A 20,622-nucleotide genomic window follows, 5' to 3' on the forward strand; every position below is an offset into this window, starting at 1 on the left:
TTTGAGATTAGATCCAACAACAATTCAGTTAGTGTCACATGAGGCAGAATATAAACCACATATAAAGGGTTTTAAAGCAGGGAACTAAGTTCAACATTTAAATTCAGCCATCTTTACGCACCATTTCAAATACTGTGGCCATTTTTACAACTGGTTTTATGTATAAAACCATAGAATCATGGGTTGGAAGAAGTCTTCCAAAAGATATTTGCAGTTCCTGCTTTTACAGCAAACTCCCTTGTGGTTTCTAAGTATTTGCCCGAGCATTTGCAGTCACAGAAAACTCATTACTTTCTAAGATAGGCCTTTCCACCTTAGGCACCACCGATTTTGCTTCTTTTTACATGGGGTCAAAATTTTTCTCTCTGTAGCTTCTCCCCATAAACCTTAGTTCCAGCCTATAGGACATACCATCATATTTCATGTGGTACTCCTTGAAGCATTTGAGAGAATCACACCATTATCCTTGGATGAAGCCAGAGATGAGGAGAAACTTGCCAAGACAAATATTTGAAAGAATAATAATCAAAACATTTATAGTGTTCAACTTTGAGTGGTAGAATATAAGGAATTTTTCTTTGGTTTTTGTGTTCTTCATTGCTTGAATTTTACACATGAATACATATTCTATTAGAATGAAAAGAAAAAGTAAAGCCATTTACATTTTGGGAAAAACATTAAAGTCCTAAATGTAATGGATATGAATTGGTACTTCACTTTGAAGAATCAGAGAATCTTAAATCTGGAATCTGTGCATGATAAACCTCAGTCTCCTCTGGACCTAGACCTACATCGTAGGGATTCATTAAAGATGCATCAGTGACTAAATAAATGCAGAAATTATTCATTTAATCAGTGATCAAATCTATCAAAATCCAACACAAATAGTCTGATTCTCATATCTTTCTTGGAGATATAGTCATCACCAGAGCAGTCATGGTACTAACAACCAAGTTGTCGTTGTTCTCAATCCAAGTACTAAGAGGAAAAAGAACACCTGCATCCTAATTTAAACTGATTTAATGTCTTTTTTAGTTCTGTGTGTTCCTCAATGTATCACATTTCCAAAAAGTCTCTAGTAGTTCTGTTTTCTGCTGATTTTATAGCTAGCAAAAAACAAAGGACATTAAGGCACCCAGAAGTAAATTACTGTTCTGTTTGAACCATGGTAAATCTCTGAGAATTTTGTACATTAAATAATATGGCGATAATGATGATGGAGCATGGCATGCATACTGTGAAAATTAATAAGGGGAAGCCTCACTAAAATGGAGTAGGGAGGCCAGAAGGGAGAACTCTCAGCCCATACCACTCAAGGTCAAGAATTGTCCATTAGGGACCCCAACTGAAGAGAGGTCAACAGGAAAGAATCAACAGTCACAGGTCCCAACAGGAAAAGAGGTACTTTGCGTCTCCTACAAAAATCTGACTACCCCAGCAATTCAGAGAATGAAGAACCATCACCACCCTGAACTCTTGCCTTTCTCTAATGGACTTTTCTTCAAAGAAACCCCTCCCAACTTTTCCTCCTTTTCCATAAAATAACATTCCTCTCCTTTGTTAGACTAGCCTATGGTTTTGCCATCCCTTGCTTGCCCTGAATTGCAAATCTCTGCTATTCCCAAATAAACCCATTTTTTGCTGGTAAATAGCTGACCGTTTCATATTTAAGGTCAACAATACCAAGTGGTTTGCATATGTTACCTCTTCTAAGATTTACAGCTACCCTATAAACTAGAAATTATTATCCCCATAGTCCTTTATAGATCAGGAAATTGAGGGAGCAGGGATGTGTTATACTAGTCTCTATTAGATAGTGGTAGAAAACATTGACTAATTTAACCAGATCCTATTTATTGCTTTTCAGACAAGAACTGCCATACTGAAATTCACCTATTTGCTTATATGCCTTATTATTTATTTTTCCCGGATTTCACTTGACAAAGTTGTTATAGGGACTTTTCAAAATACCTCTTCTGGGTTCCTCAAAAAAAAAAATAAATAAACAGAACTCCCATGTAATCCACCAATTCCATTTCTGGGTTTATATCTGAAGGAAACAAAGTCACTATCACAAAGTGATAGGATTTGCATGGCCATGTTCATGGCAGCATTATTTACAAACCATTTAAATGTTGTTTCCATATATATAATGGAAGAGTTTATTCATACCTAAAAGCAGGAAATCTTGCCACTTGCGACAACATGGATGAACCTTGCAAACATTATGCTAAGTGAAATAGATAAATGAATACAGAGATCAGGATGTCTCTTGCCACTTTACCAATATGGTTATGGACTCCTGAAGCAATCAATATTGCTACTGTGGCTACTGGTATCACTACTAATACAACACTAATAACAATACCTCCTACATATATATTGTACCCATAACTCTTCTAGAATATTTACATATTTAATCCTCATGGCTACCCTATAAAGTAAGCACAAAAATCCAAATTCTTCATATACAAAAATCTTAAAGAGTTGAAGGAATTATTTTCAAGGTCCACAGCTTTTAAGCCAAAGTTTGATCCCAGGTCTGACTCCAAAACACATATTTTCACATCCTTAATGATGACCTGACCATGACACTTTTCCCCCAAAAAAGATACTGCTTATCTACCTGGCATCTCAGTTGCTTCTTTCCTTTCTCCAAGAATATCCCTCCCTCCTTTCCAAATGGTTGTGTTGGGCAGCTGAAAAAGAGCCCCTAAGTTTGAGAGGACCATTCTTCATCCAGTGAATGGAGAATGGTGTTTCCCATTAAGGAACGTCAAGTAACATGTATAATCATTCATTGTTATTTTAATTTTTTTCTGAACATGTTCTCATATTAAAACTTACTCCCATAAAATTAGGTCCATAAATTACTACATTATTTTTTTAAATTATGTTATTATTATTAACAAACCATTATGAAAATCTTCAGACTCCATTTCTCATGCAAATTACATAGAAGCCAGCAGACAAATGGAAATTTGCCTTTCAAACATTTGCCCTAAGCATTGACTCATTTGATTTGGCTTAATTAACTGCTGATTAGTAAAAAAAAAAAAAAAATTAAGTAAAGATTTACATGTAATTGGGTTGAGCCCATTCTGAATAAATGTTAATTGATCCCTGAGATACCTGAGAATTGTTGACTCCTGTAATTATATCGAAATAGTAGAGATAATATGCAAAATTAGACCAAAGCTAAACTCTAAGATGTATCGATTTTTCATGTTATACAGCTATTGGTGACTTGTCATTTGAATCCATTTCCTGATAACAGAATTCAAGTTTTGGGGGTGCCAAGATGTTATTCCCTTGAACAATATGTTCCTCACTGTTCTTATTAGTCTGATAAGTTCTGTGGAAAACAGAGCAGCTAGTTGAAAAGAGAATACTAGTGAATGAATAAAATGTCAGATATACATAACCGATTCTACCTGCTAGCAACAAGGAAAGAAAGACTCAAAAACAGGGAACAGTTTTTCTGTTTCTTAAAGATAAAATATTCTCCATTCTAGAACTGAACTGTATTTTGCAAGAAGTTTGAGCAAATTTCAAAATTAAGCAGGGGAGACAATAGACAGAAGGGTTTTCCTGCTGTCAAAGGCCTGTTCTCCCTCTCTTCCATCTTGAATTTTACATTTTCTCCCAGGAGTCCCTCTGTAATTAGAAAGCAAAAGTACTTAACTGCTTTTCAGTTCTCAGTAAACCTGCTCCTGAGTTAAGCAGGAGAGGAAGTGTGAAAGGAAAAGCAACAACAGCACCAACAACAAAAAACAAAGGGGCTGAAAAGAGATGTACAGTTAGTAACCTGAATCGTGATAAACTCAGCATCCTGCAAACCCTTAGACCTGGACAGGAAGTGGCAATGCGGCCTTTCTGTGCAACCATGTATGGCTGGGCTGCTGACACCCACTCCTCTGCAGAAGCAATTCTGTATCCAACAAGGAAGGGTCAGAATATTTACAGTAGTGTGTGAACGCCCAGGTGGGGCATATAGACTTTCAAATGTTTGCTAAGAATCTTGTGAGCTGATTCTAATTGGTCCTGTTGGAAAAGCTGCCTGTCCATTGCTGCCCAAAATTGTTTGTGGCTGTTTGAAAATGCCCAGGCATCATGACAGTCAAAATCTTTCTCTCACGGGGCCTTAGCGGAGCCCTCAAAGGTAAACTTGAAGCTTTGGAAAATAATCACAGTAGTAATTCTTTGCTCAGAATATGTTTGCCAAATGTATTCTAACCTGAAAGCAGGTAAGAACCCCAGCTTCACTTCTCACTAACTCTGGACTTGGTTGAGTGATTCACCCTTCCTGAGTCCAGTCTTTTCATCTGCTGAGTGGTGATAAGAACACCTACCGTGTGGTATTGGCATGAGCATCTGATATCATATGCAAAGTATAGTAGCTCATAAAATGACATCTACCACTATTGTTATTATCACCATTATTGTTAGTATTCATGTTTACTTAAAATCATTCTCTTTCCTTTCCTAATTTGATTCCTAGAAGAATCTATCAGAAGCCAGTTTTTAAAAAGGTTTGTTCAAAATGAGTGAATAACTCCAGAAATAATTTCAGATATAGGATCTAGAAAACAGGATATCTAAAAAAAAAAAAAAAAAAAAAAAAAAAAAAGAGTCAAAAGGATCAATGGCAGAGAAACCCAGGATTCTAAAGGGGGTAAAGACTACCAGATAGGTTACAATGAGATACCACCTCACACCTGTCAGAATGACTAAAATCAACAACACAAGAAGCGTTAGGGGGGATGTGGAGAAAAGGAACCCTTGTACACTGTCGGTAGGAATGCAAACTAATGCAGCCATTGTGGAAAACAGTATGAACATTCCTCAAAAAATTAAAAATAGAACTACCCCATGATCCAGTAATTCCACCACTAGGTATTTACCCAAAGAATACAGAACGCTACTTCAAACAGATATACACATCTTTATGTTTATTGCAACATTATTTACAAAAACCTAATTATGGGAGCAGCCCAAGTGTCCATGTATATATGTATATATATGTATACATATACACAATGGAATATTATTCAGCCATAAAAAAAAGAATGAAATCTTGCCATTTACAACATCATGGATAGAGCTAGAGGGTATTATGCTAAGTGAAATAAGTCGGTCAGAGAAAGACAAATTCCATATGATTTCACTCATATGTGAAATTTAAGAAACAAAACAAATTAAAACAACAACAAAGGAGAAAAAAGAGAGAGACAAACCAAGAAACAGACTCTTAACTATAGAGAATAAACTGACGACTATCAGACGGGAGGTAGGCGAGGGGATGGGTGAAATAGGTGATGGGGATTAAGAGTACACTTATGATGATGAGCACTGAATGATGTGTAGAATTGTTGAATCATTATATTGTACACCTGAAACTAAGATAATACTGTATGTTAACTATCTTGGAATTAAAACAAAACACTTAACAAAAATTTTTAAAAAGGAAATACACATTTGAGATGTAAGGGATATCACATACATAGACACACACAAACACACACTGATAAGCCCAAGTGTATGAAAATCTACATGACTTAATCTTTGTGATATCTCATGAGCCAAAAATAAAGAAGTAAATAAGATACCTAACAACACAAACTAGGATTTGGTAGTTTGGATGAAGAGCAAGGTGAAAGCAAGCAGAAAACCTTAATAAAAGGAAGACTTGGCCCCTGTATTCAAGGAACTCGTGATTTGGTTGAGAAAAGAGAACAATCTTAAAGGAGAGGGAGAACAGGAACCTAAAAATTCTTTTTAGAGAAAAAGGGAACAGAAACATTGTATGGGCCTTCCTACCTATGTCTCCTAGAGGTTTCCTATGAGCTATTTTTCAAGATTCAGAAGAAAAAAACTTGTGTGTGTTTAGCTGACAAAATTAGCTGCATGCATTCCATAGAAAAAGGAGAATCATGTTTTTCAGTTAGAAGATACCACATAGATAGACCAACTCTGATCGTATAGATGAGGCAACTAAACTTAAAAGAAGCTATGTGTTTTTCTCAAACACACACACCCTATGTGGGACCAGAGCTAGTCTTCTAATATCACTTGTGTGTTCTGGTGAATGCCCAATACTAAATTAGCAAGATGGTACTAAAGTTGCTTGAGATGAGAATATCATAATTAATTTTCAATGTTCCATCAATGAATGGGGATAATAAAGTAATATTAACCATCAACTACTTGTATAGTGCTTTCAAAAGTGTCCTTATCTTATTTAATCCTATTAATGTTGTGCTGATGAGAAAATTCAATTCAGAGACGTTTACTGAATTGTCAAGGGCAAATAACCAGTGAATAGCAAATCAGATAATTAGGCTTAAGTGTTCTGACTCCTTTCTTAATGTTGGAAATTTTTCTTTTTCATTATGACTTAAAAATTTTTGTAGAGCATTTTGGTGAAATGATTTTGTTTAAAATATACTTTAAAATATTTTAAATTACATATCTAATATCTTCGCAGTGGTCAATATTAATACAATTAGCAAATTAGTTATTTCAGTTTTCAATGAAAATCCTGCTGAAGGAAGAGTAACAGGAATATTCAAAATTACCATGGTGAAGACAAAATCTGGGATAAGGATAAGGCCATGCATATCTAATTAGGTCTACACAAACTTTAAGGCAGTGATTCCTCTTCAGAGCTTGTCAATAATCAATATTACTTCTCCAAAATTTTGAACTAAAAATTGATTTTGTCACAACAATTCTTGAAAATTCTAGGCAAAAAAAAAAATGTTTCAATAGTCAAGGATTGTTGAAAATAAATATAAATAGCTTTTCCTCTAAAAATGGCTTTCAAAGGATCTTCTAAGGGAGAAGATTGCAAACCACTGATTCATGAAAATCCACTTGCACTTTTATACACATCTCATACTGCTATACAATTCATGTACACACATCCAGAATGGAGGCTGGTTTGGTATGAAAGAGTGGCTTCCAACAGACAAATACTTTAGTGTTTTAAGATCTCATTTCCATCTTCCTCAATAAGGCTAGAAAAATGCAAAGATAAATGTCATTAGTTACTCCAGACTTTTCCCTGTAGAGAAATACAAGCTATAAACATCAATAGAGCATTTTACTAATAGCTTAAAGTGTTGGCTTAAAGCATCATTAATTTTACATTTGTAACAAGATCTGTGAGTGTATGCCTTGCATTTTCACTGAAAAGATGCAATCATTAAGGTCATCCTTGCTGCTTTGGTTCTAAGTTGCAAGGCAAAGGTGTAGTACATGCAGAAGTGTAACTATGTATGCATCCACACACACATGTAACGTAATAACATAAAGTTACATAATAGAAAATAACAGAAAGGTATATATTCTAACCATTTAGCTCATTTGTGTATAGCATATTGTACTTTTCAGGTGGAGTAAATCCTTTTATTGACTTTTAAATAGCTTCATTTTAAATCTTTCTGGCTGGGTCAGCACAAAGGAACACAGAAGCAAGATCTTTGTTGTAAGGCAAATGGATCACTGAATGAGTTACTCGTAATTAAAAAAATAATAATAACCCTTTTACTTTCAACCTGGTTTTGGTGAGTAGTCTATGCTGCCCCTCTTCTGGTCAGGATTGTGTTCTTTTCTTTTACCCATGTGATGGCAATATTTTAAAATGATTGCAGCTCCTCTTTCAGTAATTCTATCCCTGATTATGTTGTTTCACTATTACGGGCATATAATGAGATGTCAGGCAATTTTGGCATTCACAGGGAAGTAATTATATTGACTTAGCTCCAGTTTTAGATTTTAGCTTTCTAACCAAACATGGAAAGTCATGAGGTTCCTTGAATCATAAAGACTCTCTCACAGTGAGAATTCCTAACCTGTGTCCATAAATTTCCAAGATGTCCACAGACAGAATTCAGGAGGGCTGTACAGTCTCTGACACAATGTAAAAATTCTCTGTGCTTTTTGTGAGGAGGGGATCCATTCCTTTCATCTTATTATCAGAGGGGCCTCTGATCCCAAAGTGGTTAAAAGCCAGTGTTCTATCAGCTATGTTCTACTTAAATCTTATTTTTAAAGGCTCCAATCGGTGGTAATGGTTTCAGAATTATGTTCCTCCAATGTTCTTTTCAAAATAAAATGGAAAAAATCTTATATATTATATTCAAAGCCTTCTTTCCAATATTGTGTATGAATATTAGACATAAACACTGATTATCCACAGATCTCCCTTACTTGGCCTCAGAAATTTCCAGTAGACTAATGAGTACTCTTGTTCTAATTTTTTTTTTTTTTTTTGCTCAGATTTGGACTTTAAGATTTTCAACCTCCCATTCCATACAAACCAAAGGGTTAAGTGTTAGTCATAGAGAGTATGACCTGAACTTTGTCTTCAAAATGTGTGGTAATAGCTCTATGATTGGGGTACTACAGACTGGCATGAACTCAGAAAAAACACAGGCCAACAAAGAGACATTTGCCCAGAGTTGGACTGCTTTTTGATAAAAATCATTTTTCAGATTAAATAAAGCTGCTACGGCTCTGTACACAGACCAAATATGCAAAAATCCCATAAAAGACAGAGTTGGGTAAATTAGTTCTTTCTTACCAAGGCAAGTGTCTGGAAGTGTGAACTTAAGAGGAATTATCACAGACTTTCAAAGGTCTTGGGAGAAATGGACTCATTCTCTTTAGATAGCCCTTTGAGAGACATACAACCCCAGGGCCTCTTATCAAGAGCAAAATAAGGATTGGAGGCATCAATAGAAAGATGATACTTTCTAAGAAATTGTACCTCCTTATTTGTGAATAGGTTTATGCGATTATGGAAGTGGATCAGGGCCCATGGTGATCCAGGCATTGTTGTAGTGGTAGCACCACATTTTTGTGCAGTCAGACACAAACTGGCATTCTAGTGCCTGCCACTTTGGGAAATGCCCGAACAATGCCTTTCAGATCCAAGATCCCACAGATGGCCTTGTCCTGCAAACCCTCAGATCCATAGCCATGTGTCTCAATGGTCATGGCCCTTGCCCTAAAGCAGAGGTTCTCATCTGGGAGCAATTAGTATATTTGGCAATGTCTGATTTCTGATTGTCACAGCTAGAAAAGTATTACTAGTATCTACTGGGTAGAGGGCAGGGATACTGCTAAACACCCTGCAATGCACAGGACAGCCCCCAAAACAAATAATTGTTTGGTCCAATGTGCTGAGAGGCTGAGGTGGAGAAATCCTGTCATAAGCTCATGCCACTTTTGCCCATTCTGAGAGGAAGTTATAGACTTATGCTCTATTTAGACCTATACTACTCACAGGGCCACTAGAATTTAGTTAGTTTGAATGCTTTGGAAATTGCAATTTGGGGCAAAATGCCCTCCCCTTCCCAACTAACATCAACTCCTTTCTCCAAGACACAGGTTAAATGTCATCTCCTACAGGAAATGATTTCCTATTTTAGCATCACCTCCCTCTTACGCTTACTCTAATAGCAGCTCTGATCAAATTATTTCCTATTTCTGTACTATATTATAAACTCATTGATAGCTGATTTTTCAGAAAAAAATCCTTGTGTCTTAACACCTACCAGAATTATTGGCACATAACTGGTACAACAACAAACATGTGTTGAAGGAAGGAATAAGCCCAGAGGACTGGCTTGGATTCTGAGTACCCAACGTCCAAACTGGGTTTATTCAAAACTGTTATGGTGAACACAACAACCTCCAAGGATATCTAAGGATGTCTGACCCCATGTCTGACTGGGCAATGACTCATTTTATGGCATGAGGTTCTACATTGTGATGGTTTAATTTCTGGTGGTTAATTTCTTGATTAACAGAAGGTAACAGAGTAAAGACTATAGAGACCATAAGACCTGGTTGGAAGCCTAGGACCCCCTGGGAGAAATCATGGACAGAGCTCTCCCTAAATACCTTTCCTAAGAGGAAGGAAGGCAAATCTGATGCACTACTTTTATGAGTTTGGCTTAACAGCCTATATTCCACAGAACATCTCCCTTCACTCAAGAAGGATGAGGTGATTGACCTGAATTAGCACATAGCACAGGGGCAGCCCAACATTTGTTTCTACCAATAATCAGCCAACACCAATACCCAGGTACAAATCTATCAAAGGGTCTGACTACAAAGACAATTCTTTGGTTGGCTATGTGTAGATTACACTAGAATACACTAGATGAACTAAATTGAGAACAATTTATAAATATGCTTTTGTATTAAAGACAAAAAATCTGGGATTATAACATAAATGGATATCATGTTGAAAGTGGGAAAAGAGCACCTCAGATCTACAGCAAATCAATGATACTCTGTACTGTACATGATTATGGAATATAAAACAAAATGGTATAATCATCCAGTTAGCATAATGCTGTTGCATATTACATTGTGCTTTTATTTGACAAAGCACATCAAATAGGATTTCAGAAAAACACTTAGCACAATTATAAATAAAATATTCCTGACATAAGTTGGCATCAGGAAAAAAAGACAGGAACATTTCAGAACATTCAACTTTATTTTTCATTGACAAACACAACATAAAAAACATACATTTATTAAATACACAGACTATGACTTGAATGCCATCAAAACTTTGATGTAGTTTTCATAGTCTCTTTTACTCTCCACAATACTGAATACCAGCCTTTAAAATATACTGGAAGATATGTTTAACTATACTTAGGTATCTCCAAAAAAACTTTACACAGAGATGACAAAAGTATATGTTCCCACTTAACCAAGTGTGTAGGGATAGGATGCTGAGTAGGACAGATGGAGAAACATATGCTTTCTATACTGAGCTTCCCATTATGATTAAAAGTGCCAATGATTTCAGTTCTTACTTAAATATACCACATAAGTAGTACTTACACTCATTTATTGTAAACAGATGAAGATAATCAGTGCCTATTTTTAATTTGTTTGTGTAAAAAAATGTTCAACTTTATCTGTACATGAACATTTGGTAAAAGAGGGAGAAAATAAAATATTTCATATATTTATATGAATAAATATGTATAAATATATTTCATATATATATATATATATATATATATATATATATATATACACACACACATGAAAGGAAGAGAATTTGGCTGTCAGTGATGACTTAAGTGAACTGAACACCTGCTCTTACAGAAAAGAACACTGGCCATCTTTGTCTCACTGACACTCAACTGTATGAAGATAAATGCAGTCCCTTCCTTTCTTTGATTCTGAGGAATGGACTAAAAGAATGAAGGATTTTAACAAGTTGGAAATGTATGTTTCCTCCATGTCTTTCCTTACATTCTCTACCCCACCTCCATCCTTCCCTACTCCATATAAGTACCTTTTCAGTAGTCAAAAGAACACTGGAGTATAAGTCATATGCATTTTTCTCTGCCTAACATTGCAGCTTTTATTTCTACACAAACTGAAAACATATCAAGAAACTATTTTTAAATAACTATTAAAGTTTGGTGATTGGCTGCCTTTTGTCTAGATATCTGATTCACTTTAATTAAAAGGCCAACATACTTTGTTTCTAAAGCAATTGACAAAGGAATTTAAGAGCTGCACTTACGAAAATAACTTTGAGGTGGAATTATCTCCCAAATGTTCAAAAAGCTTGAAAAATCTAATTTTGTTCCTCATGATGATCTCTTTCCTTCCTACCTTTACTCCCATAATAACATTTTTCCATCAAAACAGACTTTTTAAAAAAGAGACTCAGATCCATTTCATGTATCAGGGCAGAAGCATACTAAAAGTACACACCTGTTCTCTGTCCTCTTAAAAACAATCCCAGTTTTACCAACAGTAAATATCTGTTACATTCCTTCTGCTGAGAAAATGAATAAACTGGAGGCAAGGCTTAGGGTGACAGTCTCATTCTTAATGAAAAAATATATAATCCAGTAAATATTTGGGTTGTTGAGAATATGCAACTGATTGATTTAAAACTTCTGAAAATCAAATAATTTTCATTCTCAATGAAGAAAATGAGAGACATATAAATGAATATGGTTTGTATCTGATTGAATTGTTTTTCTAGAGAATCAAAATATACTCAGCTTATGGTATCATAATGTAATGGTTTACAATTCACCTTGTATGAATTATAAACCTTTAAATAGAATCTTTGTTGAAGGAATTATAAAATAGAGAATATATAAAGTAAAAATGCTGTTTTCTTTCATTCCTTAAAAGAGTAGAGAACAGGGACAGTGAGATAGGACATGTTAAGTAGTGTGGAGTGAAGATATCTTTCCATCTGACTTTAAAATGAATTGTTGATCTCCTTGTGAGACAAAAATTCTTTGATTCTAGACTTGTTCAAGTCTTTCAGAGATAGGCATAGTCTCAGTTTTCTCTTTTTTCACTTTGAGAGTAAGGCCACCCTGCACTATTCTTTTTACTTTCTTCAGTTTTATTCAAGGTGGACTCAGTCCAAAAGAGACATTCAGGGAGGACATGTGAAAGGTTTTACTTGATCACTGTAGATACGAATTCCTTGTAACATCGAAACTGAAACTTTTTGGGTAGGAGTAATTCAGCTGAATATGAACTTTCTCATGAAATTAGTATCCATGTAAATGCCAATATAATGGGGTTTTAATTTTACAATTTCCCCTAATTCTCTGTTTCATGCTTCAGTAATTACTGCCTGTTCGTTAGAATAGAATACTGAGCTGATACAGTTTTTAACAAATGTGCATGTGAGCTTTAGGCTGATTCTCAAAGTTTGTAAATTGGCTCTATCAAAACCTATGTTAGGAAACATCACAGCTATGTACCACCTCTTATGAGAATTTTATTGCAACTCAGAAAACAGTCCTCTGGACGTAGCCACAGTATTAAAGAGTCTTCATTTTTTAAAATGATATAATCTCATTCATTGAACAATTCTGCACTTTTATTTAAACCTCAATTTTAGCAGACTTTGAGAAATATGCAAGCACAAAACCAGCAAGAAACAGCATCACTGCATATTTGGCATGATTGATCATCTAAACGTTTCACATGGGTAAATCGTAGAAATTTTAGTTTTTCCACATTAAACTTTTATATGTTCGTACGAATAATTACTCTGTAGTCTTTCTGTGTCACTCATCTTCTGGTATCCTGTTTATCTCAAGAAAAGCTTTCAAGGTTAAAGGATTAAAAAATAAACAGGCAATATATATGCCTACAATTTCAAAGATCAAAATGTTTCTACTTTCTGTCTCTGGTTTAATCCCAATACCAAAGAACTATTAAGTGATTGTTGACATGGGGAGATTGAAAGTTAATCACAAATTAGGAGTCAAAAACAACAAAAATATAAAAAGTATCAATAAATAAAAGGTCTAATTCACTTGAAAATCTATTATTAGAATATTGCCACAGATTGACCACCTGTTAAAAATAGTGATTTGTCAGAGTTTCTAGTCAGTCCATTACTCAACATCAGCATGGCCCCGGGGTCTCTTTCAGCTAACTTTTACATGAGCTTACTCAATTCTATTCTATAACGTGGTCAAGAGATCTTTTATGCAATAAAGAAGTGTTAAGTAGAAATATATGTTCACTTTTTGATTCATAGCCATTTATATCTGTCACAATTAAACACAGTTACTTAGAATATCTTGAGATACAGAATTACGTAAATTTCATAAATATTAACACATTTTGTTTCCTCCATTTAAATAGTTTTAAGATATCCACCACACTAATTTTATCTGAAAAGTAAAATGTTCTTACCGGATAGCATGCCATCATTTTCTTCTACAACACAGCATACTGTATAAACTCATCGTTTAGAAAATCAGCACTGCTTTGTAAAATCTACAATAGACGATTTTACATATATTTCTACATTGCACTCAGTCACTTCTTCCCATGTGGTTTCCTAGACCCCTATTATTTTTAACCAATATTGTCAAGTTAGGAATTGTCACAATTTATGCACACATTTTCTTTTCCTGCTCAGATATATATATATATAGATCAATTAAGTATATGAGAATGAATTTAAAGGTCAATAAACTTAAATTTGGAAACAAAGGTTTTTCTACAGTGACTTTAGATGCCTGCTTCCTAACGACATCTAGGGCCTTTGCACAACATCTCTGAAATCTAATCTCAACTACCATCCAAAGGCTGAAATCATTTGGGACTTACATTTCTTATCTGGTTTTCTCTGGATGAACAAATGGTTGCCTAGATAACAAAAACACACCATTTATGTAATTTTTCCTTCTCTACTTCCTTTTCAACCTTGTTCAAAAGCTGCTATTTGTCCACTCCTACCATGTATCGCTGGGAAGATATTTATTTTGTCATTAAGGATAAGTTTGAGGCTGTTTTGTCTTTATGTATTTCTGTGCTTTGAAGAAAAGTGATATTTCTTTGACAGTAATCTCCATTACCATTTGGAAGTATCGGTCTCTTAAATTATTAACACAAATAAAGCACTTTGTTGTACAGCAATATGATACTACACATTTGAAGATAAATTCATATTTCTGTAATTAAATAGGCAGAGATCATTCACTTTATCAGTTTTATGGACTGTAATGGCATGAAGCACTTCAATCATATGGCAGGTGCCTCACCGATATGCACTGAGTTTTGGCAGACATTTATTCATTCATTCATTGAATACATTCTGAACACTTTCTATGTTTCAAGTGTTGGACTAGGTGCTGGAAGGAATAACCCAATGACATTCATTCTGTGTGTGTGTGCATGTGCGTGTGTGTGTGTGTGTGTGTGTGTGTGTATCTGATTATAACCCAGGACCAGAGGACCATTCAAGAGGTAAAGCTTCTTTACTATAAGGTCATTTAAGTGCACTTTTTTTTCTTGAAAAAGGAGGTAGTTTTGTCTAATTCTTCATGAGGCGACCTGTGGGAAACCCAATTCTATAGCATAGAGAGATTTTACAATGGGGCTTTAGTATTAGGTTACTTATCATCATTTTTTCTAAAACATAGGCAGTACAACCGCCATGAATTACATAGGCACTCTCAGATCTCGTTTCTCACTCAGCTTAACACTTTGCTTTAAATTGATTATTCCTGATTGACCTGGGATGGTTTACATATTAACCTAATGCATATATTGTACCTGTTGAAATCAATTCTTCCTCAAATGCCTACTAAACACAGGGGAAAAAGTAGTACTATAAAGAAGTATAAAATAAATCTTAATTTTTTTTTAACTAGGAATACAATAAGGTAAGCTGTAAATTCAGATCTTCATGAGAAAATGTTAATGAGTTTGCAAAATGAATGCTCCAAAGAAAACAAAGAGCATTTTGTGCGGGTTCAAATTAAAAGATTATTGTGTTTGTTGGGGAGATTCTTTTCTTTTTAAGTGCAACTCTCAAAACTTAACGTAATGATCTACTTGTGCCCAAAATATATCAACCTTAGCCATCAAGGTTTGTACACATGTAGACTATAAGAAAAATATATTAATAATAAATATTTAGATAAAGAGGGAACAGAGAAAGTGCTGTGAGGGGTCAACCTTATTAATTTTCTTATTCTATAAATAGGCCAAATTCTTTACGGAACCTTCAAAATATTTATCGGTCTTAGAATCAGAGTTAGTATTTAGATATTCCAAAAGACTAGAGAATACTTTTGGTGGAAAAATCAAGGAAGATAATTAAGCACAGTACCTATATTTAGTTCTCCAATCAGTTCTTAAATAGCATTTGGAAAAACCACTACATTGACTCTCAAGATCAGATTCATGAATCTTATCCAGGCTTGTAGGAATTAAAAATGTATTAAAAAAGAAGAACATTTAGTATTTGGATAGTCACAAATCCCACCATATTTGAAATAAATGGAATTGGCTGTCATTTAGATAATGAGTAAACCTAATTACCAATACAACCAAAACTTAAACTTTATACGTTCAGCAGATAATTTATAGATTGAGCAATATTTACATCAGTACCACCAAATATTGTATACATTATATGTTTTTATCCTAATGCAACTTTTTAAAAAAAATATACGGGGAAAAGAGTGACATGGAGAGAAAGAAAGAGAATACAGAAGACCAAGGTCTTTGAACAAAAGCAAATCTTTGCCTATCTTTGATGATCTATGCATTCAATCCCCCAAGTACTCAGTATACTGGAATATTAACTTTTCCTATCCCATCCCCACCACAGACCAAGATCATTTATAAAAAATGTGTTCATCTCATAAATAATCACATATTCAGCTACAAATGGCAGAGACCCAAAAACATTAGACTGTCACTAATATATTTTCCTTTGTTTGTATTTCAGTACTTTTGGCACACAGGGGATTATCTATGCTTCTGAGACCATTTAGCCTTATATCAAAATTCTCCTTCAATGCATAAATGGTGGCATGTCAGAGATGCCTAAATTCACAGTAAGGTTTAGGGCTATTTGTTGCCAAAAGCTGTGAACATGCAAGTTGATTAGGTGTTCTCTTTCATGCTCCTGTCTGTATTATTTCATTGGATAATGAGATAGGCTGCCCTTTCTGTCCATCATTAGAGCAGCTGGAGACAGCATTTGCTACCTGGCAAAACTTTCGAAGAAGGATCTTTCTTAGCAGCAGATAAACCCAGGGATCCAAGATCTGGTTCAGTGAAGCCAGGCGAACAGCTATTAAGAAGAAGTTGCATTCTTTCAGCTTTTCAGTGTGTGTCTTGCAGTGCTCAACAGATGTCTGATTGAAGATCATTTTCAACATCATTATCTAAGAAAGAGGGACAAATAATTGTTCCAAAGATTAACAAAGTCACATGTATCTCCTCTGCACAATACTTTGCACATAGCTTACAGCAAATTGGTTGTTGGACTGAAATGATTAATTCAGGAAAAATTTATATTCACAGGACACAGCCCTGAATGAATACAAGACATTCCTACAGATTTTCCCTCATTTTTGGCATTTGACCTAATGCAGCCTTTTAAAAAGTACATGTTCTCAGGATCTGGGTCCTTGGTATTTAAGAAGCTTGAAATCTCAAAAACACATCTCAAAATTAGCCAAAGTCATCTGTCTTGATGCAGAAAGTACCAGTGGGTTGACACCCTAACGAAAGCCAACACTTCAACAAACCAAAACAAATTTACTCTTAAACTTCAGTAGTCCTAACTGAAGCAAATTACAGAAAAAAAAGTAGAAGCAAGAAAGGAGGAAATAATACTTATTCTTAGCATTTTCTGAATCCATACAATTTGCCAGGACTCCATCAAGTTCTTTATATGCATTTAATAAAAAATTAAGAGAGATAGAATTACAGTTTCCTTTTTACAGTTGCTGCCAAGGTTTAATGATGTAAAATGGCTGAGCCAGACTTCAACGAGGTTTCCTAATGCCACTTGACCTATAGGGCTTTGTTTTTTTTTTATCTCTCCCTTCTCACCATATACACACACTGGAATGTAAACTTCCGGAGGGCAGGATTTGGGACTATTGTTTTCCCCACTAATATATTGCCACTACCTAAACCAATACTTAATAAACAGTGCTCAATAAATATTTGTGAATAAATAGGTAATATGACATATATATAAATATAATATTATATGACATATATCATATAAATATATTTATGTATGAATGAATAGATATTTGTGATTTCCATAGAAGAGAAAAGAATGAAGGTTCATATACCTCTGAAAAGATATTCAAGCTCATTAATAATCAGAAAAGTGCAAATTATGAGAAAATAAGAACCATTTTACACCCACTAGTTTGACAAAAATGAAAAAATGAGACTTTCCCAAATGTTAGTATGGATGTGGAGAAATGAGGACGCTTTTACACACCATTATCTGGAAAAGTGAACTGGAACACCCACTGTGGAAAATAAAGGCACTGAAGAGAATGAGACAAACGAAAGATTTGAAGAATCTTGTTTCTTGAAGAAACAAGCACTATTTCCTCTGCTACCTGCAAGCAATCCTACTCCTAGGGATATACCATCCTGAATTCCTGCCCCGGGAGTTGTGCATAGGACTGTTCATTACAGTGTTATTCACAACAGCAAAAAACAAACAAACAAACAAACAAACAAAACACAGAAACAACCCAAACACAGGTTCACATTAGCAGACAAAGAAAGGTGCTGACTTTATAACTGGCTCCTGAATTCATCTTTCTAATTGTGCTGCACGACTCTTAAGCACTTGAAATGTGGCCAGGACAAACTGAGATGTTGGAATATGTAATGATTTTATAATGAAATGATAACATTTTGATATATTGTGTCAAATAAAATGTATTATTAAAATCAGCATTACTTTTTTTTTACTTTTTAAAAATGTAACCACTAGAAAATTTAAAATTATATATGAGGCTTTCATTTGTTGCTCACAGTCCATTCTATTGGACCCAAGGTTTCTTGTGAAGCCCGGATGTCTGTCCTTAGGTCATATATCTCAAATTGAGGTCAACATCTCTGAACATCTAAAACACTCTGGACCACAAACCCACAATCCCAGCAATGGCACTTGCTCCCTTATACAGTCATGTCAGTTTTCTTCAAATCCTTCCTTTGTCTCATCCTCTTCAGTGCCTTTTGCTCTTGTTCCAATCTCATCCTACTTCAGCTCCTTCTGTCATCTGAACTATGGTAACAATAGACACCCAGATGGTGCATACAAATGTCAGCATATGACAGATTCATCATCTTAACTAAATTCTAGCTCCGATCAAACCCGCACCAGCTATAAAAACTTCAACTTGGTCTAATTGGACAAATTTGACCCACAGATTCTTAAACCAATCACTGGCAAAAGAGACAGAAACTTCCAGGTTTTGTTTAGGACAAATTCATCCCCTGGGGCTTAAATCATGGTCCTTGACCACATTACCACCTAAATACCTGAGCAAATTATGGTGATATAAGCAAATAAGAACAGGGGAATGGGTAGACAACCCACAGATAGTCATATATTCTTACTCTGTAATTTCTTTCAAAGGAATTGTTTCCAAGTGATTTATACAATAAAAGCAAAAACAGCTGTATAAATAAGTCAATATTTAGCGAAGCATTATCTATATTAGTAAGAAACTAAACACATAAATTTCTAACATCAGGAGTAAAGTTTAATAAAATATTGCTTATTTGTATACTAGTATATGTAAGAATTAGGTGAAAACAGAATATAAAGTAGATTATGTATATAAAGCTATATTGTTATTATAATTAAATTCTGTGAAATACATAGACTTGTGGAAGGCAATGGAATTATTACTATTAAGCAATAATTTACCATTAGATAATTATTAAATTATTTTAAAAGTTGTATGTACATAAAAACATTTCAAACAATTTATGAAATTCTTTGAAAGGAAGTTGATGATAACTGCCTTCATTAATAAGCACGAATTATTATACACCAATTTTTTTTAAATAAGTAAATCTATGTCAGTGTCTTCTGATGCTGGCTCATAGTCTTGTGAACTGAACACTACCTCTCACTGCATACACAGATGGCCCCCAAAGATATCTCTGTCCCAGTTCCTAGAACCTGCAAATATGTTTTCACACATGACAAAAGGACTTTGCAGATGTGATTCATGATAAGGGTCTTGAGATGGGGAGATTCTCCGGGATTACCTGGGTGTGTTCAGTGTAATCACACGGTCCTTAAAATCTGAGAATTTTATCCAGCTGTGGGGAGAGGGAGATGTGTGTACAGAGAATTGTCAGTGAGATACAACATTGCCAGTTTTGAACATAGAGGAAGGGAGCCATGAGGTGAGTTAAGGAATGGGGATGGCTTCTAGAAACTGAAAAAGGTAAGGACATAATTCTCCGAGCTCCTTCAGAGCTTCTAGAAAGGAATGGAGCCCAATGGACACCTTGAGAGTAACCCAGTAAGACTCATGTCAGGGTTCTAACATACAGAATTGTAAGAGAAGTCGGTCTTGTTTTAAGCCCCTAAGTTTATATTAATTTGTTAGAGTACTGCAGTAGAAAACTAATACACCCACAGAGTGAGCTCTCAAAAGAGGTGGAGAAGGGATGGGGAGGAAGTTGCTTGAAAATGATTTACTGTCTCTGATAGATAAAAACATCTCAGCAAGCTTGTTTACTTTGTTCACTTTTATTGGGAAACTTTTTTTTTAACATAAAGTAAAAGTAAACTTCATCCTAACTCTTATTTAAATTACCTCAATTTCTAAGTCTGTAACATGTAAAAATGAATTCTTGTTATTCTATCAGTTAGATTTCAATGTGTTTCATTAAAAGGGATAAAATTTTACTTTCAATTAGGTTGCTTTTAAGAAAAACATACATCCATTATTTCTTTTTTCTCCCTTTATAAACTACTGGAAAGGTTATATCTAGCTCTTTTAACCCCTCACCTCATCCAATAATTAAATATATTTGACCACCTACCATCTTTCAGGAAGTTCTCTGGGCCTGATCTAGAATGATCTAAAAAGTCACTTCAATTACATTTTCATTTTTTCAAATATAAAATAAAATAGTAATTGTCCAACTTCTTATAATCAGGAAAATTTACAAAATTACTAATTAAAATGGGATTTCAGTCATTTTACACAGCCCTCCTTGATCATTTTAAGTTTTTATGGGGCTTAAAAATATAAATTAGACTATTATAGGTTTCATATGCCT

At 34.7% G+C, this 20,622-nt stretch overlaps 1 protein-coding gene across 7 annotated transcripts in view; it reads right to left on the reverse strand.

The window, feature by feature from the left end:
* The window catches only part of PTGER3 (prostaglandin E receptor 3), a 173,428-nt gene that overhangs the window by 123,991 nt on the left and 28,815 nt on the right, over positions 1-20,622 (reverse strand). For 6 of the 7 annotated variants that reach the window (XM_045036000.1, XM_045036004.1, XM_045036002.1 and 3 more), the window contains exon 2: positions 16,542-16,721. In XM_045036000.1, coding sequence (XP_044891935.1) covers positions 16,542-16,721 — 180 coding nt within the window. Of the gene's footprint in view, positions 1-10,497; positions 11,348-16,541; positions 16,722-20,622 lie in introns of those variants that run through there. The other variant, XM_045036006.1, reaches the window with a different exon arrangement.

This window comes from Felis catus, chromosome C1, assembly GCF_018350175.1.
Source record: "Felis catus isolate Fca126 chromosome C1, F.catus_Fca126_mat1.0, whole genome shotgun sequence".
In the NCBI taxonomy this organism is placed as follows: domain Eukaryota; kingdom Metazoa; phylum Chordata; class Mammalia; order Carnivora; family Felidae; genus Felis; species Felis catus.